This window comes from Cherax quadricarinatus, chromosome 4 (genome assembly GCF_038502225.1).
Source record: "Cherax quadricarinatus isolate ZL_2023a chromosome 4, ASM3850222v1, whole genome shotgun sequence".
Taxonomy (NCBI): domain Eukaryota; kingdom Metazoa; phylum Arthropoda; class Malacostraca; order Decapoda; family Parastacidae; genus Cherax; species Cherax quadricarinatus.
In genome coordinates, this window is record NC_091295.1 from 42829084 (window position 1) to 42854676 (window position 25593).

Here is a 25593-nt window from a genome sequence, read left to right on the forward strand (position 1 = left end):
AGGAAGCAAAGGTACTAGGTCAGCTTTTCCTTTGTGCTGGGGGCAGTGATGGCATGGGGTGCTGTGGCGTCTTCAGATTACTTTTGACTCTACTGAGAGTGACACTGATGCCAGGATAACCAACAAAGAACGATCTGTGCGTTAGTATGAACAGTCTCACAAACCACGATAAACACTTACAGAGAAGTGTGATCAACTTCTTAGTGATATTGTGTGAACAATTATTGATAAACAGTGTAACAATGAGTGTTGCGATCCAACAGAGTGTAGTGAGACATTCTTCAAAGAACACTATTCTTCAATCAACTCAACGGATATCCGGGCGTAATTACGGGTCAGATACATATACCCAGGTAAGTGTTCTAACTCGTGATGTACTACTATTGACTGCACAGTTGAGTATAAAGTCGTGAGTTAGTCACTTATCATAAACCCCGGTGATATGCGGACCTTTGAGTCCACACACGTAAGTTTGTCAGCAATCAGTGAATGAAATATGCTGACATAACACCCCCTAGGGGGTAATTTATAATCTTACAAATTGTAACTCATTTACAGCCCGTTGAGAGATGACTTCGACAGCTTCTCAAGACCTCGTCTGCAGGGGCGGCTGTGCAGGCAATGAGCTGTCTTTCTAAGTTAAGTTTCCCTGTATTTAAACTTAGCTGGTAATCCCATTTCTCAACATTTTGGTCGTGCTCGAACCGGATAAAGGCCACATTGTGGTCCAAATACGTTGTACTACAGTGTACAAATAACCTACGAGCCAAGGTCCTTCGAAAAAAGCTGTAAAACTAGTGTTTTACAATATAAATCAGTATAAATGAGTCCCTCCAGACTCAATCACAGAGAATGGACAGCCAATAGAAAACGGGCGCTCACCCAGCGTTCACCCAAAGAAAACGGGAGCTAGGTGACTCACCCAACAAGAAAATGGGGGATGGCACCCTGCATCCACTGCTCCAAACTCGAAGAAGCGCTGACTAAGACAACAACCACCCAACTGATGTTCAGTTTGTCTGAGTGTATATACACATAGTGTTTATAATGTTTATAAACAGAAATTAAGAGGCAAGATTGTGTTAAAGTTTGTTTCCTGTAGATCTACCCGTTATATTAAAGGAACTTATATATAAAAGTGTAAGCTTTCAAATATATTAACAGTGACATTTATATAAGTGTAAGTAATATTCACATGTGATTTACAGTTATACAGTGACATTTATAGTGTACAGTGAATGAAGTGTATATTATCGTTATTTACGATTAATCATCGTTGTCAGGCTGACACAGCAAACTCAAGCCATAAACACCAGCCACATGTACTGTGTACCCTTCATGGTCATTGACCCTGAGGTTAAGCTTAGTAGGTCAGTAGTATCTGACTCGATTATTGCTGACTTAAGCATAACAAAAACTCAGCTGTTTATAGCAGTACAGTGTTTTTTAAACACTCTAAGTGTGGTGCTAGAATTTTCAATATACCATTAAAATGGCTTGTTTGAAAACTAAGTTTCAGTCTTTACAGACTAAGGTTACACAATTAGAAAATCTAATTTCAGTCTGTATAGGATTAACTCAAGATACAAACATAGATTTTAATGATCTTGAGGTCAAATTTGAATTACTTACACAACGTCTGAAAATAATTAATTCAGACTATACAGATTATGAAAAGGAATTTCTTGAATCAGACCCATCTGAGGATGAAATTAAAAATGTTTTGGATACATTTAGTAATCAACAATTAAGGTGGACAGGAGTACAGGCTATCTGCCGCAAAACTCTGTCACAGAGACCTACTGTAACTAGTGGTCAAACACCTGTTACACCTGTAACAACAACAAGTGTCCCATTACCAAGCTTACCTACATTGTCATTACCTATTTTCCAAGGTCATAATTATGAAGAATTCATTAGTGGTTTTCAATCCATAGTAAATTCACGAACTGACATAGATGAGATTGCTAAGTTCAATTATCTTAAATGTCTTGTGAAGGGAGAACCCTATGAACTGATTAAGTCATTTTCGGTGGTTAAAGGTAATTATCAAATAGCCTTACGTGTCTTAGCAGACAATTACTTTGATGCTGACAAGGCCAGAGTTAGACATGCAGTCTTAATATCAAGTTTGAAGCCACCCAAACATTGTTTTTCAGACTTACAGGCATTTAGAATTACATTAGACAATAGTCTCAGATCTCTAGGTGCTAAATATGAACTAAGACAATGTGATTGGTTTATCAGTGGTATTGTACAAGATAAGTTGTCACCACAAACTATTGAACGATTAAATATTATGTTCAATAAACGCTATTTCACTTGTGAAGAAATTAGCAATGGTTTACAAACAATAGTTTCATGCATGCAAGCAACGAGACAAGATGAAAAATCCACAAATCCAGTGGATAATAAACCTTTAACTCAGTATAAAAAGAGTATACCTACTCCCACTAAACCACAGAATGGGAAATCCCATATAGGCATTTATCAAGCTGTGAATACAATAGACAGTAAACAGACTGTCATACATAAACGTACTCCAAAATGTGTACTTTGTGATGGAACACATTGGGCACAGTATTGTATTCAATACACATCAATGGAGGCACGTAAACAACGTGTTCATCAGCTGAAAAGGTGCATCAAGTGTTTAGGTGAACACAAGGGAAGAAAATGCTCACTGAAGAAGTGTTTTAAATGCAAGGGTATGCATCACACAGCATTATGCCCAAATACAGCAGAAGATTCCCACAGAATCAGGAAGTCAACAAGCAACAGCATTATATGTGAGAGATAAGTTTAAAGCAACTGCTCTCCCGATAGCTCGAGTTGAGTTATCTAATAAATTACACAAACCCAATGTGCTAACATTATTTGATCAAGGCTGACAAAGGTCCTTCGTAAGAAGAACAGTGTTGCAGAAACTGAATAAACAACCCTATGTCAAAATACAGTTAAATATAGCTGGGTTTTTCCACAATTCTGGTAAACAGACATATGACCTAGCCAGAATCACTGTTGGTCTAGGAAACAGGAAAAACACAGTAGAATCTGTGGTAGTAGATGATTTGCCTAAGTCTGTGCAGATCCAGGGATTAAAAGAAATAGTTGCAGCACTGAAAGCAGCTAAGGTCAAGTTAGCCTGTCCTGACATTCAGACGGACACAATTAGTCCAATTGATTTAATCGTTGGAAGTGATTATTATCACTGTTTTGTGCAAAATATAGTAAGTAAACATGATGTTCACTTGCTGAAAACAACAGGAGGCCACATGATATGTGGTCCCATTCCCTCACAAAGTGGGAAAGAAACTGATATTGATTCAGTGGAAAATGTACTAGTTACGAGAATAACCGCTGATCATGTACCACAGCAAAAATTATCATTACTGGAAGAAATGAATGAACCAGTTGATAAGTTGTGGGATTTAGATGCGATAGGTATTGATGTAAATAAACCAAGCCCACAAGAGTCTCAGACTTATAACCAATATTTGGACACTGTCAAATACAAAGATGGACAGTATTGGGTTAGGTTACCATGGAAATTAAATCCACCACATCTGCCTAGCAATTATCGCATGGCTTTCGGACAGATGAAAGCACAAATACATGAGCTAAGGAAGAATCCAGAGCTACTGACTGTCTATGATGATATCATAATATCAATTCTGACGATGAAGAGTCTTTCTTAAACAACGTTTTACAATGCCGATCATTCTTTCATAAAATCCGCCGTGCCATGGAGATTTAGGAGGAATGTATCTCCAACGACAACTGCGTTGATTCAGCATCTGTTGTACTTCTGGGTGATCAAAGATCTTGCTTATAAAAGCAGCACAAGCAACAAAGTTCGTTGCATTATCTGAAATTATCAGTCTGGGACATGCCCTTCTGGCTGCAAACCTTCTGAATAATTTGATAAAGGTTTCAGCAGACATGTCAGTGGCTACTTCTAGATGTACTGCTCTAGTTGTAGCACAAGTGAACAAACAGATGTACACCTTGATGGGAACTTTGTCAACTGTTTTGATTAAAATTATTGGTCCAGTGTAATCTACACCTGTCACCTCAAATGGAGTGATATGACAAACTCTTTCAGAGGGATATAGAGGTGGACCTGGATACTGATATACTCGCATATCGTAGTGACGACAAGTAATACAGTCCTTTATTTGCTTTTTCACACTTTGTCGACCTTGAGGTATCCAGTAGGATTGTCGTATTTGACAAAGTGTGTCAGCTACCCCACCATGTAACACGTTACTGTGGGCGTTTTGCACAATCAGTTTTGTTAGCCAATGATTCTTGGGGATCAATATTGGATGTATGGCTTCTTTAGGTAGTGAAGACTTATGAATTCTTCCTCGACATCTTATAATCTTTTCTGAGTCGAGACAAAGTCCTAAAGAATTAATCATGACAGGTTTCTTTGGGGATTTATCTTGTGTTTCTAGAAATTTATATTCTGTAGAGAAAACATCTTTCTGTATTAGTTTCACCCAGTATTTAATGGGTTCAAGACATTCATAATCAGGTTTTATTCCTTTAATGAATTTAAAGACAAGAGCTGTAACTCTTAAGAGTTTACCCAAAGATGAGTATTTAGATCCATCAATGACTATTTCTGTTGTGTCTGCAGTATTTACACAACTTATTTCTGCTGTGTTCAAGCAGACTGTTTCTTCTGGCATAATGTGAGCTTTTTGCTGAGGCCAGTTATTTTCATTAGAGAGCCAGTTCGGTCCGTGGAGCCATAATTTATTATCCACAAATTTCTTAAGTGGGACACCACGTGACAACACGTCAGCTGGATTCTCTTGGGTAGAGACGTGAAGAAAGTGATAATCTCTCTGCATCTCTTATTTCTGCTACTCTGTTCTGTACATAGACCCGCTAACTCTTATTATTTCTTAACCACTGGAGAACTGCTTCATTATCACTCCAGATCACGGTTTTTTCAATACTGAGATGATCAAGTACTTTGTTGAGATAGACAGCTAATTTTGTACCTACATAGAGTGCTGTCAGTTCCAGTTGTGGTACTGTTCTGACCTTCAAGGGTGCTACCCTGGCCTTTGAAGTAATTAGTGTACTTCCTTCAGCATTACTCATGTAAGCTACAGCGCCATAACCTCTGGTTGACGCATCACAGAACACATGTAATGTGTAATTGTTTCCCTCTTGACCTATTTGTCTGGGAAATTTAATTTGATGAAGTTGTTTAAGCTCCCTGGATACTTCATCCCATGCTTGACTCATTTCTAGAGGCAAGTTCTCATCCCATCCAATTTTGAGCTTCCATGCATCTTGCATAAGCATTTTATCCTTTATGGTAATTGGTGAGACGAGTCCTAGAGGATCAAAACATTGTGATACCTCTGACAGTAAACTACGTTTAGTGAGTGTACTGCATGATTTATTGTTTATCCTTTTGAGACTCAAAGTATCTTCCTGTGTGTTCCAATTTAGTCCCAGCATATTGTTGCAATCAGGAATTTCAGCTTCAGCGAAATGATAAGTTCCCTTAATTGCTTTGAATTTGTATTCCACATCCTTAGAGGCATATTTGCTTCTTTCATCTCCTTGTTAGCTTCTCTGTATAAGGATTTCAAATCCTCCTCTTTATTCGCAGTACCTTGAAGATTGTCCACATAGAAACTTTTCTTTAAGATTTCTTTGAAGGGACTTTCAGATTTCTTCAAATGTGTATTTAGAGTAGCTTCTAGTAAGAATGGAGAGGATGTTGCACCAAATAATACTGATTTGAAACGATAAGTTTTCACAGGACTTTGAGGATCATGTGGATTTTCAGGCCACAAGAATCGAGTATAATCTCTATCTATTTCTTGTAGTCCTACTCTTAAGAAAGCTTTGGAAATATCAGCCGTGTAGGCATATGGGTTTGTGCGAAATTTCATAAGCACGTCTCCAAGCTTCTCAGTTAGTGAGGGTCCGGTCATCAGACAGTCATTAAGACTTGCTACATCTTTATTTGCACGTGCGCTGCAATTATATACAACACGTAGTGGAGTGGTTTCAGAATCTTTTCTGACTCCATGGTGCGGGAGATAATGAGCGTTTGTCTTCAACTTATCTTCGACTATTTCCTCAATGAATTTATTGTCCAACTGTTCTTGTATGATATTATCACAGACAGTCAGTAGCTCTGGATTCTTCCTGAGCTCATGTATTTGTGTTTTCATATGTCCGAAAGCCATGCGATAATTGCTAGGCAGATGTGGTGGATTCAATTTCCATGGTAACCTAACCCAATACTGTCCATCTTTATATTTGACAGTGTCCAAATATTGGTTATAAGTCTGAGACTCTTGTGGGCTTGGTTTATTTACATCAATACCTATCGCATCTAAATCCCACAACTTATCAACTGGTTCATTCATTTCTTCCAGTAATGATAATTTTTGCTGTGGCACATGATCAGCGGTTATTCTCGTAACTAGTACATTTTCCACTGAATCAATATCAGCTTCTTTCCCACTTTGAGAGGGAATGGGACCACATATCATGTGGCCTCCTGCTGTTTTCAGCAAGTGAACATCATGTTTACTTACTATATTTTGCACAAAACAGTGATAATAATCACTTCCAATGATTAAATCAATTGGACTAATTGTGTCCGTCTGTATGTCAGGACAGGCTAACTTGACCTTAGCTGCTTTCAGTGCTGCAACTGTTTCTTTTAATCCCTGGATCTGCACAGACTTAGGCAAATCATCTACTACCACAGTTTCTACTGTCTTTTTCCTGTTTCCTAGACCAACAGTGATTCTGGCTAGGTCATATGTCTGTTTACCAGAATTGTGGAAAAACCCAGCTATATCTAACTGTATTTTGGCATAGGGTTGTTTATTCAGTTTCTGCAACACTGATCTTCTTATGAAGGACCTTTGTGAGCCTTGATCAAATAATGTTAGCACATTGGTTTTGTGTAATTTATTAGATAACTCAATTCGAGCTATCGGGAGAGCAGTTGCTTTAAACTTATCTCTCACATTTAATAAGAACATAAGAACATAAGAACGAAGGAACACTGCAGAAGGCCTACTGGCCCATGCGAGGCAGGTCCAAGTCTCCTACCGGCTTAAGCCAATGCACCCAACCTAGTCAGGTCAGGTCACCTTGACTTAAGGGAGGAACACGGCAACCGTCCTGGTAGCACAAGCTAATCAATTCCAACTCACACCCACCCACACCCACTCATGTATTTATCCAACCTATTTTTAAAGCTACACAACGTTCTGGCCTCTATAACTGTACTCGGGAGTTTGTTCCACTCATCCACAACTCTATTACCAAACCAGTACTTTCCTATATCCTTCCTGAATCTGAATTTTTCTAACTTAAAACCATTGCTGCGAGTCCTGTCTAGGCTAGATATTTTCAGCACACTATTTACATCCCCTTTATTTATTCCTGTCTTCCATTTATACACCTCAATCATATCCCCCCTAATTCTACGTCTTTCTAGAGAGTGAAGATTCAGGGCCCTTAGTCTATCCTCATAGGGAAGGTTTCTGATACATGGGATCAACTTTGTCATCCTCCTTTGTACATTTTCCAGAGCATTTATATCCATTCTGTAATACGGTGACCAAAACTGTGCAGCATAATCTAAATGAGGCCTAACCAAGGATGTATAGAGTTGAAGAACAACCTGAGGACTCCTATTATTTATGCTTCTTGATATAAAGCCAAGGATTCTATTAGCTTTATTGCGAACACTTATGCACTGTTGTCTTGGTTTCAGATTACTGCTAACCAGAACTCCTAAATCTTTTTCGCAATCCGTAATATTAAGATCTACATTATTTAGTTTATATGTGGCATGGTTATTGTCCTGTCCAACATTTAGAACTTTGCATTTGTCTATATTAAACTGCATCTGCCACCTCTCCGACCACTGCATCAGTCTACTCAAATCTTTTTGGAGTGCTCTAATGTCCTCGTCAGAATGAATTCGACGGCCTATTTTGGTGTCATCGGCAAACTTGCTGATGTCGCTCTTTATGCCCTCATCTATGTCGTTTATGTATATTGTGAACAGCAGGGGGCCCAACACTGACCCCTGTGGAACACCGCTCGTGACGCTTCCCCACTCTGATTTCTCCCCATTTATCCAAACTCTCTGCTGCCTATTAGTCAACCATGCCTCTATCCAGGAAAAAATTTCTCCTCCTATTCCATGTGCCTTAATTTTCCTCAATAGTCTCTGATGTGGGACCCTGTCAAAAGCCTTACTGAAGTCCATGTACACAATATCATATTCATTACCATGATCTACTTCCTCAAATACCTTAGTGAAAAAAGTTAACAAATTCGTAAGGCAGGAACGCCCCTTTGTAAAACCATGCTGAGATTCGTTGATTAATTTATGCTTTTCAAGGTGGCTACGAACTGCCTCGGCAATTATTGATTCCATAAATTTTCCCACTATGGAGGTTAGGCTTATTGGTCTATAGTTTGAAGCTAAGGACCTGTCACCTGCTTTGAAAATAGGTATCACATTTGCCATTTTCCACTTATCTGGCACCATGCCAGTTTGTAGTGATATGTTGAAAAGATTAGCCAAAGGTTTGCTAAGCTCCTCTTTACATTCCTTTAGAACCCTTGCATACAGTTCATCAGGGCCTGGGGATTTGTTAGGTTTTAATTTATCTATTTGCCTAAGGACCATGTCACTTGTGACCCTAATCGTGCACAGTTTATTATCGTCCTGTTCCACATAATTTATCATTTCTGGAATATCGCTGGTATCCTCCTGTGTAAAAACTGAGAGGAAGTATGTGTTAAAAATTCTACACATTTCCTTATCACTGTCAGTGAGCTGACCCGAGGAACTTTTGAGTGGGCCCTGATCTTACTTCTGTATACCTGAAAGAATCCTTTTGGGTTAGTCTTCGAATCTCTTGCAACTTTAACCTCATAATCTCTTTTTGCTTTTATAATTCTTTTTTTTATTTCTCTCTTTAACTGAATATATCGATTTCTTAATTGCCCCACTCCTCTTTTGATTTGCCTATATATGCCTCTCTTTTGACCAATTAGATATTTTAATCTATTGTTCATCCATTTAGGATCATTTTTGTTTGATCTGATTTCCCTATTTGGAACATAATTTGACTGAGCAGCTAGAACTATGCCCTGGAAAGCATCATATCAGCATCCATCACCACCTACCTGACCCTTAGTCAGGTCATTCCAGTTCAGCCCACCTAAGTAATTTTTCAGTCCTATGAAATCAGCCAAGCGGAAGTCAGGGACAGAGACTTGATTGCCATTATTAGGGGAATTCCATGATATATTAAAACTGAGTGATTTGTGATCACTTTCCCCAAGCTCATCATTAACCTCAAGATTATTAATTAGTGTTTCCCTACTGGCAAGAACCAAGTCAATGAGGTTATTTCCCCTAGTTGGCTCTGTCACAAACTGTTTCAAAAAACAATCCTGGATCGTATCAAGAAAGTCACCTGACTCTAAATTTCCTGTCAAATTGCTCCAGTCAATCTGTCTATAGTTGAAATCTCCCATTAGCACAACATTTTCGTTTGTAGATGCCTTACGAATTTCGTCCCATAGAAGTTTACTGCACTCCCTATCAAGATTTGGGGCCCTGTAAATCACACCCAAAATTAGTTTTTCTCGGCCCTCGAGAAGTTGTAACCAAACAGATTCAGTGGCTGACGCTTCTAATTTTATATCTTGTCTAACACAACAATTTATATTGTCTCTGACATACATCGCTACTCCACCACCTTTCCTGTTGACCCTGCCAGTGTGGAATAATTTATAGCCTTGTATGTGACATTCAGAGGGCATCTCTCTATCTTTCAGATTGAGCCAGGTCTCTGTTATAGCAATAATATCTATGTTTCCTGCACTTGCAATTAATCTTAGCTCATCTATCTTATTTCTTACACTCCTGCTATTAGTATAGTAAACCTTAAGGGAGCTAGTCCCTTGCTGCCCTCTGCTGTCCCCCTTCGTTTGCTGACCTGATCTATTTTTTTATTTATAACTTCATGCTGAATGCCTTTTATACATTTACTGTTTCGAACCCTAGTGTTGCAACCTGCTTGTTTCCCACACACACCCATACCTCTATCTTCTATCAGTTTAAAATCATAGGCATTTCACCAATGGCCTTCTCAATCGAGTCTGCAAGTGCTACCACCCCAGCCCCAGAGAGATGTACCCCATCCCTTGCAATGAATGGGATTGCAAGTTCCTTGCAGTATCTGTCTTGCCAGCAATTTACACCAATTGCCCTAGACAACCATTCATTTCCCACTCCCCTTCTAGGCAAGATGCTACATATGATTGGGATCCCTCCCTTAGACTTAATGAAATCTAAAGCTGACCTGTACTTATCTAGCAGCTCTTCTCTCCTCCCCTTCCCAATATCATTTTCACCAGCACTGAGACAGATAATGGGCTTGTTCCCATTACCTGACATGCTATTATCCAGCCTGTTGACTATGTCCCCAACACCAGCTCCAGGGAAGCACACTCTATCTCTCATCTTCTTATTCCTATTACAAAAAGCACGGTCAATGTATCTTACCTGAGAGTCACCAACCACAAGAATGCGCTTACCTCCATTAGCAGGGGCAGTAGTACCCTTACCTTCACTGGCCACTGAAGTACATTCATCCTGAAGAACAGAGAAGCGATTTCCTACCTTCAGATCTTCACTCTTAACTTTCCTTACTCAGATACGCCTCCCATTACTGTGAACCACTCGCCACTTGTAGCAGGTGCTGGGCTGCACCTCACTGCTGGTAGCCGTTGCTACCTCCCCACCTACAGCCTCCTCACAGCGAGAGACAGACTGCACCTCACTGCTAGAAGCCTCATTTCCCACAACTCCAGCCACCTCACACTCTCTATCAGACCCATTGAGGTGGACCTTCAGCCTCCTACTCTCCTCCTGGAGAAGCAAAATCTCCTCCTTCAACTCTCCAACCTCAATTTTTAAAACACTGCAGAAGCAAGCATTTTCCTCCCTTGTGTTCACCTAAACACTTGATGCACCTTTCCAGCTGATGAACACGTTGTTTACGTGCCTCCATTGATGTGTATTGAATACAATACTGTGCCCAATGTGTTCCATCACAAAGTACACATTTTGGAGTACGTTTATGTGCGACAGTCTGTTTACTGTCTGTTGTATTCACAGCTTGATAAATGCCTATATGGGATTTCCCATTATGTGTTTTAGTGGGAATAGGTATACTCTTTTTATACTGAGTAGAAGGTTTGTTATCCACGGGATTTGTGGATTTTTCATCTTGTCTCGTTGCTTGCATGCATGAAACTATTGTTTGTAAACCATTGCTAATTTCCTCACAAGTGAAATAGCATTTATTGAACATAATATTTAATCGTTCAATAGTTTGTGGTGACAACTTATCTTGTACAATACCACTGATAAACCAATCACATTGCCTTAGGTCATATTTAGCATCTAGAGATCTGAGACTATTGTCTAATGTGATTCTAAATGCCTGTAAGTCTGAAAAACAATGTTTGGGTGGCTTCAAGCTTGATATTAAGACTGCATGTCTAACTCTAGCCTTGTCATCAACAAAGTAATTGTCTGCTAAGACACGTAAGGCTATTTGATAATTGCCTTTGACCACCGGAAATGACTTAATAAGTTCATAGGGTTCTCCCTTCACAAGACATTTAAGATAATTGAACTTAGCAATCTCATCTATGTCAGTTCGTGAATTTACTATGAATTGAAAACCACTAATGAATTCTTCATAATTATGACCTTGGAAAATAGGTAATGACAATGTAGGTAAGCTTGGTAATGGGACACTTGTTGTTGTTACAGGTGTAACAGGTGTTTGACCACTAGTTACAGTAGGTCTCTGTGACAGAGTTTTGCGGCAGATAGCCTGTACTCCTGTCCACTTTAATTGTTGATTACTAAATGTATCCAAAACATTTTTAATTTCATCCTCAGATGGGTCTGATTCAAGAAAATTCTTTTCATAATGTGTATAGTCTGAATTAATTATTTCCAGACGTTGTGTAAATAATTCGAATTTGACCTCAAGATTATCAAAATCTATGTTTGTATCTTGAGATAATCCTATACAGACTGAAATTAGATTTTCTAATTGTGTAATCTTAGTCTGTAAAGACTGAAACTGAGTTTTCAAACAAGCCATTTTAATGGTATACTGAAAATTCTAGCACCACACTTAGAGTGTTTAAAAAACACTGTACTGCTATAAACAGCTGAGTTTTTGTTGTGCTTAAGTCAGCAATAATCGAGTCAGACACTACTGACCCACTAAGCTTAACCTCAGGGTCAATGACCATGAAGGGTACACAGTACATGTGGCTGGTGTTTATGGCTTGAGTTTGTTGTGTCAGCCTGACCACGATGATTAATCGTAAATAATGTTATACACTTCATTCACTATACACGATAAATGTCACTGTATAACTGTAAATCACACGTGAATATTACTTACACATATATAAATGCCACTGTTAATATATATTTGAAAGCTTACACTTTATATATAAGTTCCTTTAATATAACAGATAGATCTATAAGAAACAAACTTTAACACAATCTTGTCTCTTTGTGATGTAGTCCAGCTGGGCTTGTGAGGTCTCTTGGGAGACCTAATTTAACCAATTATATGGTCACACCTTGCCTTGGCAAACGTCTGTAGCCACGCCCACGTCTGAGGTCTTTTGTTCTTTACAGCGTCAGACCTAGGCGTCAGGTCGTACACGTGGTTGTGGAGGGTGCTTGGACCACCATAAAAGCCCAAGGGAGAGTTGAGTAGAGAGATTCGAGCGGAGCTGCTGCTGGGGTGCAGAGCTCCTGAGCAGAGACTTCGAGCGGAGCTGCTGCTGGGGTGCAGGGCTCGGGAGAAGGCTGCTGAAGTCTCTGGAGGAGACTGTTGGAGGCATTGGGCAGAGTACTGGCTTGGCGCATTACTCGTGCTGTATAGGTCTTGGGACCTGTGGCTTAGTTCCTGTAGTGAACTGTCCTCTGTGCTATATTGTAAGTTATATTCATTTTCGTCAAGTTGATTGTATTTCCCTGTCTCACTGCTTATGTGTACCACCCCATTTATCTAAACCACAATAATGTTCTCCTGTTCCCAAATATATTATTGTACAAAGACTTAATAATAAACTGTGTTTGAGTAGAATAGGAATATTCACTGCCCACCGTTATTTATTCTTTTTTCTTATATTTTATTATGTTTATATGAGTGAAGAATGGGCGAGGCATATGTTAGTGAGTAGTGCAGAGTTAATGAGAGTGTCGTGGTGGTCACCACTGACCTGTCATTATCTACCTACCTCTGCTAATCATCTCACTCCTACCACCTCGCCTGCCTCTCCCCTGCCTACATAATCCCTTACTCCCATATTCCCCACTTATATCCTATTCAATCATTACCCCCCTACATGACATGGTGGCAGAATTTCTGTCTATAAACATTATAAACACTGTGTGTATATATACTCAGACAAACTGAACATCACTTGGGTTGTTGTTGTCTTGGTCAGCAATTTTCGAGATTGGAGCAGTGGGTGCCGGGTACCATCCCGCGTTTTCTTGTTGGGCGAGCCACCCAGCTCCCGTTTTCTTTGGGTGAACGCTGGGTGAGTGCGCGTTTTCTTTTGGCTGCCCATTCTCTGTGATTGAGTCTGGAGGGACTCATTTATACTGGTTTATATTGTAAAACACTAGTTTTACAGCTTTTTTCGAAGGACCTTGGCTCATAGGTTATTTGTACACTGTAGTACAAAGTATTTGGACCACAGTGTGGCCTTTATCCGGTTCGAAGGACCAATTATGTTGAGAAATGGCATTACCAGCTAAGTTTAAACAGTGAAAACTTAACTTAAAGACAACTCATCGCCTGCACAGCCGCCCCTGCAGACAAGGTCTAGAAGCTGTCGAAACCATCTTTCAACGGGCTGTAAAGATTTATAATTTGTAAGATTATAAATTACCCCTAGGGGGTGTTATGTCAGCATATTTCATTCACTGATGGCTGATAAAATACATACTTGTTTGGACTCAAAAGTCCACACCTTACTGCCGACTATAGGTTGATTACAAACTCCTTGCGACTCAAGAACTGCGCAGTCCCCCGTTCTACAAGAAATTCGTAACATACCTTGCTCTTGTAGCGTGAGCTATGGTGTTCTTCACATCTTCGACAGGTATCGGTGACTTGATAGAAGCTGAAGTGTCCTTGGATGTCCACGTCTTCCATTGTCTAGGAAACGCACACTGGTACACTATGTTCCACAAGATTTGTCTTTATTGTTCACAATCGTATCACAAGAGAAGCTGATCACACTTCTCTTAAGTGTTTATTGTGTTTTGTGAGATACTTTGTTCACACTAACGCACAGATCGTTCTTTGTTGGTTATCCTGGCGTCAGTGTCACTCTCAGTAGAGTCAAAAGTAATCTGAAGACTCCACAGCGCCCCATGCAGTCACTCCCTAAGCTCAAAGAAAAATGCTGACCTAGTACTTTTTGCTTCCTTGCCACTTCCTCGATGAAGCAAAGCAGAAGGTTTGATTCTTGCTGTCTTAAGCATAGACAACAATGTCCACTATCTTTACTATGGTAATAAAGTGGGAGCAGGATTTCCCTTAATTGTCCTGCTAAAGTAAGAGATGTACTGTCTCTTATTAAAATACACTCTGCAACACTGGACTGCAAGGAGCAATGGTCGGTTGACCACAGGTCGCATACTCGTACGGCATCTGTGATCAATTACTCACTGTAGCAGTAAACAAGACGCTTGCCCCTTCTGAGAGGTCTGGGCCCCTCAGGGCTGAAAGGGGCTGAAGGGGCTGAAGGGGGCTGATACCCCCCTCCTGGAGAAAATTTCTCCACATGGGATGAGAACTTGCCTCTAGAAATGAGTCAAGCATGGGATGAAATATCCAAGGAGTTTAAGCAACTTCATCAAATTAAATTTCCCAGACAAATAGGTCAAGAGGGAAACAATTACACTTTACATGTGTTCTGTGATGCCTCAACCAGAGGTTATGGCGCTGTAGCTTACATGAGTAATGCTGAAGGAAGTACACTAATTACTTCAAAGGCCAGGGTAACACCCTTGAAGGTCAGAACAGTACCACAATTGGAACTGACAGCACTCGATGTAGGTACAAAATTAGCTGTCTATCTCAATAAAGTACTTGATCATCTCACTATTGAAAAAACCGTGATCTGGAGTGATAATGAAGCAGTTCTCTAGTGGTTAAGAAATAATAAGAGTAAGTTGGTCTATGTACAGAACAGAGTAGCAGAAATAAAAGAGATGCAGAGAGATTATCTCTTTCTCCACGTCTCTACCCAAGAGAATCCAGCTGACATGTTGTCAGGTGGTGTCCCACTCAAGAAATTTGTGGATAATAAATTATGGCTCCACGGGCCGAACTGGCTCTCTAATGAAAATAACTGGCCTCAGCAAAAGGCTCACATTATGCCAGAAGAAACAGTCTGTTTGAACACAGCAGAAATAAGTTGTGTAAATACTACAGACACAACAGAAAGAGTCATTGATGGATCTAACTACTCATCTTTGGGTAAACTCTTAAGAGTTACAGCTCTTGTCTTTAAATTCATTAAAGGAATAAAACCTGATTATGAATGTCTTGAACCCATTAAATACTGGGTGAAACTAATACAGAAAGATGTTTTCTCTACAGAATATAAATTTCTAGAAACACAAGATAAATCCCCGAAGAAACCTGTCATGATTAATTCTTTAGGACTTTATCTCGACTCAGAAAAGATTATAAGATGTCTAGGAAGAATTCATAATTCTTCACTACCTAAAGAAGCCATACATCCAATATTGATCCCCAAGAATCATTGGCTAACAAAACTGATTGTGCAAAACGCCCACAGTAACGTGTTACATGGTGGGGTAGCTGACACACTTTGTCATATACGACAATCCTACTGGATACCTCAAGGTCGACAAAGTGTGAAAAGGCAAATAAAGGACTGTATTACTTGTCGTCACTACGATATGCGAGTATGTCAGTATCCAGGTCCACCTCCATATCCCTCTGAAAGAGTTTGTCATATCACTCCATTTGAGGTGACAGGTGTAGATTACACTGGACCAATAATTTTAACCAAAACAGTTGACAAAGTTCCCATCAAGGTGTACATCTGTTTGTTCACTTGTGCTACAACTAGAGCAGTACATCTAGAAGTAGCCACTGACATGTCTGCTGAAACCTTTATCAAATTATTCTGAAGGTTTGCAGCCAGAAGGGCATGTCCCAGACTGAAGATTTCAGATAATGCAACGAACTTGTTGCTGGTGCTGCTTTTATAAGCAAGACCTTTGATCAACCAGAAGTACAACAGATGCTGAATCAACGCAGTTGTCGTTGGAGATACATTCGTCCTAAATCTCCATGGCACGGCGGATTTTATGAAAGAATGATCGGCATTGTAAAACGTTGTTTAAGGAAAACTCTTCATCGTCAGAGAATCGACTTAGAAGAATTCCGTACAGTTGTGACTGAAATAGAAAATAGAGTCAACAACAGACCTCTAACTTATGTTACCGATGATCTGGACAATTTAGAAGTGTTAAGTCCATCTCATTTACTCCATGGTAGAAGGCTTGAACCTGTTCCTCCCATGAATGATAAAGAAATCATAGAGGATCCTACTTATTTCAAACCTGAGCAACTCAGATGTAAATTGAAACACCTTAATAAAGTGATTGAACGTTGGGAGAAAATTTGGCCAGAAGAATATCTCACCTCATTGAGAGAACACTTCTATGGAGCTGGTGTTCCTGAAAATCACAAGTCCTTAAGACCTGGTGACATAGTGATTATTGACAATGATGGTCCGAGGTCCCAGTGGCCACTTTGAAAAATTGTGACCATATATCCTGATGCAAATGGAATCATCAGGACAGTTGATGTTTTGAGCAAAGTGTAGTGAATAAGTGGACAATAAATAAACTAGTGCCGTTAGAATTACACAGTGTTGAAAACAAAATTAGTGATTCTTCAGAAACCACACCGACTAAAGCTGTTCAGAAAAAACAAGCAGCAGTGGTGGCGAGTGAGAAAATCAAATTAATGTTAAGTGATGAATAGTTCACCTGCAGCAAACCTCCGCCGCCCCCAGTGTGGAGAAATTTTCTCCAGGAGGGGGGTATCAGCCCCCTTCAGCCCCTTTCAGCCCCTTTCAGCCCCTTTCAGCCCTGAGGGGCCCAGCCCTCTCAGAAGGGGCAAATATCTTGTTTACTGCTACAGCGAGTAATTGACCCCAGATGCAGTACCAGTATGTGACGTGGCTCGATGCTCCATGCGGTGCTGTGTTGCAAAGTGTAGCTTAATAAAAGACAGTTCATCTCTTACCTTAGCAAGACAAGAAAAATCCTGCACCCACTTTATTACCATAGTAAAGATAGTGGACATTGTTGTCTAAGCTTAAGACAGCAGGAAACTAACATTCTGCTTTGCTTCATCGAGGAAGTGGCAAGGAAGCAAAGGTAGTAGGTCAGCTTTTCCTTTGTGCTGGGGGCAGTGACGGCATGGGGTGCTGTGGCGTCTTCAGATTTCTTTTGACTCTACTGAGAGTGACACTGACGCCAGGATAACCAACATAGAACGATCTGTGTGTTAGTGTGAACAAAGTGTCTCACAAACCACGATAAACACTTACAGAGAAGTGTGATCAACTTCTTAGTGATATTGTGTGAACAATTATTGATGAACAGTGTAACAACGAGTGTTGCGATCTAACAGAGTGTAGTGCGACATTCTTCAAAGAACACTATTCTTCAATCAACTCAACGGATATCCGGGCATAATTACGGGTCAGATACACATACCCAGGTAAGTGTTCTAACTCGTGATGTACTACTATTGACTGCGCAGTTGAGTATAAAGTCGTGAGTTAGTCACTTATCATAAACCCCGGTGATATGCGGACCTTTGAGTCCACACACGTAAGTTTGTCAGCAATCAGTGAATGAAATATGCTGACATAACACCCCCTAGGGGTAATTTATAATCTTACAAATTGTAACTCATTTACAGCCCGTTGAGAGATGACTTCGACAGCTTCTCAAGACCTCGTCTGCAGGGGCGGCTGTGCAGGCGATGAGCTGTCTTTCTAAGTTAAGTTTCCCTCTATTTAAACTTAGCTGGTAATCCCATTTCTCAACACAGATCTCTCTCCCTTGTTGTATATGATCTACAATACGGGAAATTTATGAGATTGTCATGGAATGAAGTAATGACAATAACAACCAAGAAGTTGAGTAAGATACTAAAGCATAAAATTTATATACAGGGTAACATATTGCTGGGAAACCCCGGAGAGACCACATACCTAGGACTCTCCAGACGGGTGATTCACCTAGAACGAGTGGAGGTAACCCCAAGCAGATGACTCACCTGGGAGGCGCAGTCGAAGCCAGTCCCCAGAGCAGTCAACAACCCTAACACAATTGGTTCGCTGTTGCATTTCACTGCTTCAGGTCACACCACAGGGTTGTACAGGGTATGATGATATAGACATGTGGAAGAAGACACAAACGATTGTTAAACTCCTTGTATAAACTTGTATATATTTGTGTAAGCACTCATCGTACATTTATAAAGACCTACCGTAGAAGATATCAACTCTAGGCAGCAGTTGTCGCCACAGCTTCACCCTCTCCACCACCTCGCTAATATCTAGCACATAGAAGGCTTTATCTTGGCCCTGTCAGTGGGAGAATATCAAGGGATGGAGGTTATTTCGAGCAATGTGTTACATATTATATATCTACTATTTTGCTTTGCAAACACAAACACCTACACACACACACACACACACACACACACACACACACACACACACACACACACACACACAGACACACACACATACACACACACATACACACACAAGCGTACAGTCACTTTACAGTGGGAGGATCTATAATACGAGTGGTAACCTGGCACTCACCGAAGCATACACACACCAGCAAACATTTCAACGTAAGTGCCTTTAAAAGTGAAACAAGTTTGATGACAGAAAAGATAATTTCACAAAGAGATCAAACACATAATTTCATTTAAACAAATTTACGTCACTTATTTGAAAAAGGCCTTGGAGTTAAACCTTCATAGTACTGCAAGCTTTTCAAGGCACACATAAGTACAGAGAAAAGGCAGCAGAAGATTTTGAGGTCTATATCGCAGTTACCTGCTGAGAACTAATGTCTAATTTTAGTTACACAACAATTAATAATACTATTTACTGGGTAATTTAGTTACTAACTACTCATGCTGAGTAGTTAGTAACTAGAATCATCGTTAGTTAATGGGATTTTAAGTCTATCGACTACACGAGGGTCATTAACTCTACGTGTCACCTGTTCATCAATATTCAAGAATACTTTAATTCTTAAAATTCGTGTTGTATATACTCAGAGAGACGTGCACCTCTCGGTGAATAAATCTTGTGTCACACTGAGACAATTTGTATTCACACGTTTTACTGTTATTTTTCCTAAACAATAACAAAGAGGAACAACTTACGGGCTTTTTGACAACTTCGTTGATAACGTCCATCTTGGAGCTGCCGGGGCCAAGGTAAACACTTCTACCTAATATGTTCCTCAGCTCCATACCTGTGGTGGGTTGTTGAGGGTATAAGTGGAGGTAGCAAGTGTTTTGGAGCTATAAAGTGTGAGGGAACTAGCAAGTGTTTCAAATTAATGATGATGCTAGAGCCACCAAGTGTCAAGTTTATTAGGTGGGGTGCAGCTGTGTGTGTGTGTGTGTGTGTGTGTGTGTGTGTGTGTGTGTGTGTGTGTGTGTGTGTGTGTGTGTGTGTGTATTCACCTAGTTGTGGTTGCAGGGGAAGAGTCACAGTTCCTGGCCCCGCCTCTTCACTGGTCGTGTGTGTGTGAGTACTCACCCAGTAGTACTCACCTAGTTGTGGTTGCAGGGGTCGAGTCACAGCTCCTGGCCTAGGCTCTTCATTAGTCTTGTGCGTGTGTGTGTTATCACCTAGTTGTGGTTGCAGGAGGCCGATTACAGCTCCTGTCCCCGCTTCTTCACAAGTTGCTACTAGGTCACTCTTCCTGCTTCATGAGGTTTGCTATACCTCTTCTTAAAGCTATGTATGGATCCTTAAAGCTATGTATGGATCCTGCCACTATGTCACTTCCCAATCTGTTCCACTTCCTGACTACTCTGTGACTGAAGAAATACTTCCTAACATCCCTGTGATTCATCTGAGTCTTCAGCTTCAAACTGTGACCCCTTGTTGCTGTGTCCCATCTCTGGAACATCATGTCTTTGTCCACCTTGTCGTATGTATATATAATGTTCGCCAAGACCGTAGTCCTGGCACGGGTCTCAATCTTTCGATGACCCGTCTCTGGCTCTCGAGGGAGAAAGGTTTCTGCGATGATGCGACGTATGTTGCTCAAGCACTCTTCTGGTCAGTTCAACTGGTGCATTTCATAAGCGACACCACCATATGTACTCCTAACTATGGACACTAGCGAGGAGGAGGATATGTCGTTATCACAGGTAACAGCTTGTCTGGTTCGTTGACTCCATGGTACACTAGTGTAGCCGCAGTCATCTCTGGGTCCTCATCGGAAGGGAATATCACTCCTAGTTGCCTGCGGAGTGTCTCAGTAACTTCGCACTCCAGAAGATAGTGTGTTAAGGGCCGCTGGACAACGTGCTGACAGTACTGGCACATCTCCTCCTCAGCCTTGTCTACCATCATCTCGGCTGTGGGAAAGCCCAAACGAAGCCAATGGATGGCGGTACACTGCGCTCTGGACCAGCTTCTTTCATATGGAGGGGGTTCTCCCTGAGTCGCTGCTCGGTACCACTGTTGAGATGGGGTATCACCTAAGACCTCCCCCATAAATTTCATGGCTCTGGCAGCCACCAGTTTGGTCTGTCGTAGGCTGATTGGGACAGTAATCCCAACATGTGGATAGTCTGTTGCTGCCTTGGCTGCATCATCTGCCGCCTCATTTCTCCGGATGCCAGCATGGCTGGGGATCCAGTTCAATATCGATCTATTACCCTGAACTTCTAAGGCTGTCATTATGCTCAGGATCGATGTGATGAGGTGAACATTGTCCTGTGGTTGAGGATGGGAGAGGGCATTGATTGCAGACGTGGAATCAACATGTATGACAGGTCGGAGTCGATGTCGTAGGGCATGTGACAATGCCTGCTGAATCGCCACCAGCTCAGCTTGAAGGATAGTGCAGTGGTCAGGGAGTCGCCAGCCTTGTGTGTGACCATTGTGGTACAGTCCAGCTGCTGTTCTCTTCCTGTCAATGTCGACAGAACCATCTGCAAAATACACTGCACATGTGCCTCCCTCTGCCAGTGCCATGCTTGTCTCAGCATAATTGCTGAGGGTGTCTTGACTGCAGAGACGCTTAGAGATGGGTAGCTGCATGATGCAAACATCGGCTGGATCTGGGCGCCAGGGAGGTGGTGGATGGTACCCAGCAACAGGAAGGTCACAACTCTTCTCAAGGAGTAGTTGTATAGGCAGCAGCTTCCGCCCAGCAGCACAAAACGAACGAATCCAGGAGTAGTCCGTGAAGAGTGTGGGATCTTGTGTCATGGTTGTCAATATCCGTCTCCTTAGTGGGGTACCTTGCTGCCGGTGCAGAATCGTGGCCACTTTGCAGGCGTTTATGTATCTTGCTCTGTCAGCCAAGGAAGTAAGCCGGGCCTCAGATCTGAGACATACTGTGTTGATCCAGATGGGGGCCCCAAGCATAGTTCTTATGATTTTGTACGACCTCCACCCTTTGCCTGCTCTGAGGGAAGAGATGAGCTAACGCCGGTGCACCATAGTCAATGCGCGAGCGTATAGCTTGTATACCGTACAAGCGAAGTACATCTTTGCTTGCCCCTGCACGGTGCCTCGTCATGGCTCTCATTGCGTTGAGTCTGAGTAGAGCACGTGACCTGACATACTCGGCCTGTTTCTGAAAGGTCAGCTTTTTATCAATGTAGATTCCCAAGTACAGGAAGGAGCCTGTCCACTCAAGTTCTATATCCTGAATACGTAATCTATTCACAGGATCTGGTCCCTTGAACATCATTGCAAGAGATTTCTCGGCCGAGATCTTGAGGCTTAGTTCCTTGCAAGACTGCGTAATTAGGTCCAAAGCTCTCTGAGCCTGTCGTTCTAAATTGCCTTTCCCATTCACTACGAGTGCAAGATCATCAGCATAGCTGAGGAGTTCTGTACCACTATGAAAGGGAAGGCTCACAAGTTCCTGCATAAGGATGTTAAACAGGGTAGGACTTAGCACACCTCCTTGTGGCGTACCGTTTTCCAGGGTTTTAAAGGAAAAGTAGTGTCCCTGAAAGCTGACACAGGCCTGCCTGCCCCTAAGGTAGGACTCTATCCAGGCAAGGAGGCGTCCTCTGATTCCCTTCCGAGCTAGTATTGCCAGAATTGCTGTGGGGCTGGCTAGCTCAAATGCCTTTTCAAGGTCGAGGTAGACGACGATACTAGGTTTTTTGTTACTATCAGCAATCTGGCTTAGTAGAGTGGTTATGTACTCTGCTGTACCCACTCCTTTGGTGAAGCCAAGTATATGATGATGAGAGGGTTCAAGTTTCCACAGGAGGCGGTTTAACACCATCCTCTCAGCAGTCTGGTGGCTAAAGCTCCCGCTTCACACACGGAGGGCCCGGGTTCGATTCCCGGCGGGTGGAAATTCCGACACGTTTCCTTACACCTATTGTCCTGTTCACCTAGCAGCAAATAGGTACCTGGGTGTTAGTCGACTGGTGTGGGTCGCATCCTGGGGGACAAGATTAAGGACCCCAATGGAAATAAGTTAGACAGTCCTCGATGACGCACTGACTTTCTTGGGTTATCCTGGGTGGCTAACCCTCCGGGGTTAAAAATCCGAACAAAATCTTATCTTGTCTTGGCTAAGCAGCTGGTCAGCGATATGGGTCTCATACTGCCTGGGTCCTTGGGCTTTGGAATTGGTACGATGGTAGCTTTCTTCCAAGCTGCTAGGAGTGCCCTGGCCCTCCACGACTTGTTAATGACGTCTAGTATGGCCTCCCATCCACTCTGCCCAGCCCGTGCAATCATGGAGTATGTAACACCATCGATGCCCGGGGCAGTGTCACATGTGTTCTTAATGGCACGTAAGAGTTCCAAGTCCGTGAGGTCTTCATCAGTCGCATCTTCCGACTCACACGCAGCTTGTATCGTTAGCTGGCGCTGTGGCAGAAGATCCGTCTGTATATTCCAGATGTCCTGTGGGAGCTGAGTGGAGGCTCCCCTGGAAGTGAAAAGCTCCACTAGTTTCTCAGCTTCCTGGGATAGGTTCGGGTGTGCTGGTGGCCTCGGCTTGCTCTTGCCAGTTGCTATGTTGAGCTTGCCCCATATCTCAGATAAGGTGGTGTGATGCCCGAATGTTGAGCACCACTCCAGCCATTTCTCAGTTTTTACTCTGAGAGAGACTCTGCGGGCATGCTGCACAATGGCTCTCAGAGTATTCCTGTTCTCTGCCGTAGGGTTATGCCTGTATAGCTTCCTAAAAGAGTTGATGCGGTGGTTCTGTTCCCGCACCTCGTCGTTGTAGAACCACCAGTCTCTTTTGTGAGTGCGTCCTGCGGACTTCTTTGGAATTGCGCACTCTGCTGCCTGGATGAGAACAGTGATTAGCTCCTGTTCAGTCGTATCACAGTCTTCAGATAGAGAGTATGTGGACCACCAGTCATGAAGATAATCCTGGAACGCCTTCCAGTTGGCCCTCTTTACGTCCCATCTAGGAGGCAGCACAACTGTGGGAGGCCTGTTGATGTTGAAGGTGGTGATCACTGCAAAGTGGTCACTGACAAGGTGAGGATGAGTTTCCCATGTGGCTCCTGCTGCGAGTTGTCTTGACCCGAAGGTAAGGTCGAGGCAGCCACCCAACAGGTGTGTGGGGTCTCCATTGTTTAGCAACTTTACCTCTGGAATATTGTGTAGGAGCATTGCTATGTGTCTGCCAGCAGCATTGGTTGCTGAGTGAGAGTGCAGCATTGGGTGATGTGCGTTGAAATCTCCACCCACAATAATACACTCAGTGCGTGCTAGTGCGAGGAGCTCTGCAATGTCAAGGGTGTGTCTTGGGTTCTTGTAGATGTTATAGATGGTAATGGGCGTCTCAGGTATGTGCACAAGGATGGTCTGTACCTCGACATCCTCCCCACAGTCCACAGGGTTGGCTATAACCTCGTGAGGTATTGTATTGGATGCAAATACAGCTGTGCCTCTGCAGTGAACACCCGGGTCCATGTGCCGAAAATACCCAGCAAAACCGGGTAGTCTTGGGCACATAGTCGGGACAGTTAGAGTTTCTTGTAGCAAGACGATGTCAACCCGATCCCGAATTACTGCCTTCAGCAAGAGGTGCTGTTTGCCCCTCAGGCCCTGAATGTTCCATTGTAGGACCTTGAGGGTGTGATTTAGTACCGAGGTTATTCCATCGCTGTTGTTTCCTGAGCTGGAGACTGAGTCCTGCCCGCTCTGAGAACCTGCAAATTCATGGCATTTACTGTCTCCTCCTCGGTCAGTAAGCACACTCTCAGGAGTGTACTGACCATCTGCCGGAATGTGCTCTGTTGTTCCGTGGAGCTGATTGTTGCAAATAAGATCCGTGAACACCTTGATGAGTGCTACGAGATCCTCCCTGGTGAGGGCCTGCTTTGGGGTTGGGTTCGAAACAGTGGATATTATCTGGGCTGTTGTGGTCTGTAGGGACTGCTGAGGGTTGAATTTCTTTATTGTATGCACCGTGGTCTGTTGCTGTATACCAGGTTGGGTAGCCGGGATCTGCTGGTGAGGTGCCAGTTGAGTCTGCAAAGCGCCTGTGCCGGGTAAGGAGTGCCTGCGTTGTCGTGCTATGGCCGGTGGGGGCTCGTTTAGTGCCGCCTGCTGATCGCGTTGACCAGATGTGCCTTGTTGACGCCTCCTGTTCCTCTTGTTTCTGTTTCTTCGTTGAGGTAGGGGTGCAGGAGGTTCTTGACCTTGACGCCTGGTTGAGGCTTCGAGGGTTGGGAATTCCTGGGCATTGACTTGGGTTAGCTGCTGAGAGATCTGCGGTATGGCAGGGTTCTCTGCACCCTTCGTTTGCTCAGAGTGATGATCCGTCGTAGCCTGTTGCCGAGTTTTTGGCGTCTTCCAGACTCCTTGAATTCTGGCGAGCCTCTCGGGGCATCGAGGATTCCAGGCATGGTGTTTCTGTCTGCAGTTCGGGCATTGTGGAGTGGGTGGCGATGCATTTTTCAGCTTTGTGATGCATTCCTCGGTAGGGTGGTGCTGGCTGCAGACACCGCAGATTACTCTGTTCGGACAGAGTGCACCCAGGTGCCCATAACGCTGGCACTTGAAACAGCGAACTGATTCTGCTGTGAAGGTCCTGACATCGTACCTGCCCCAAGAACCGAGGTCCAGCTGGGATGGCAGTGGTCCTACATGCTGAATGAGGACCTGTCGGGTTGGCGCGTTGCCTGC

The 25593-nt window shown here is 42.5% G+C and overlaps 1 protein-coding gene across 2 annotated transcripts in view; it reads right to left on the minus strand.

Moving 5' to 3' along the window:
• Nucleotides 1–25593, minus strand: part of LOC128684287 (ornithine decarboxylase 2) — a 73561-nt gene that overhangs the window by 32420 nt on the left and 15548 nt on the right. For both annotated transcript variants that reach the window (XM_070096238.1, XM_070096233.1), the window contains exons 2-4: nt 19611–19702; nt 18693–18789; nt 18480–18556 (exon numbers count right to left, since the gene is read on the minus strand). In XM_070096238.1, coding sequence (XP_069952339.1) covers nt 18480–18556; nt 18693–18789; nt 19611–19700 — 264 coding nt within the window. In that variant the 5' untranslated portion in view covers nt 19701–19702. The remainder of the gene's footprint in view (nt 1–18479; nt 18557–18692; nt 18790–19610; nt 19703–25593) is intronic.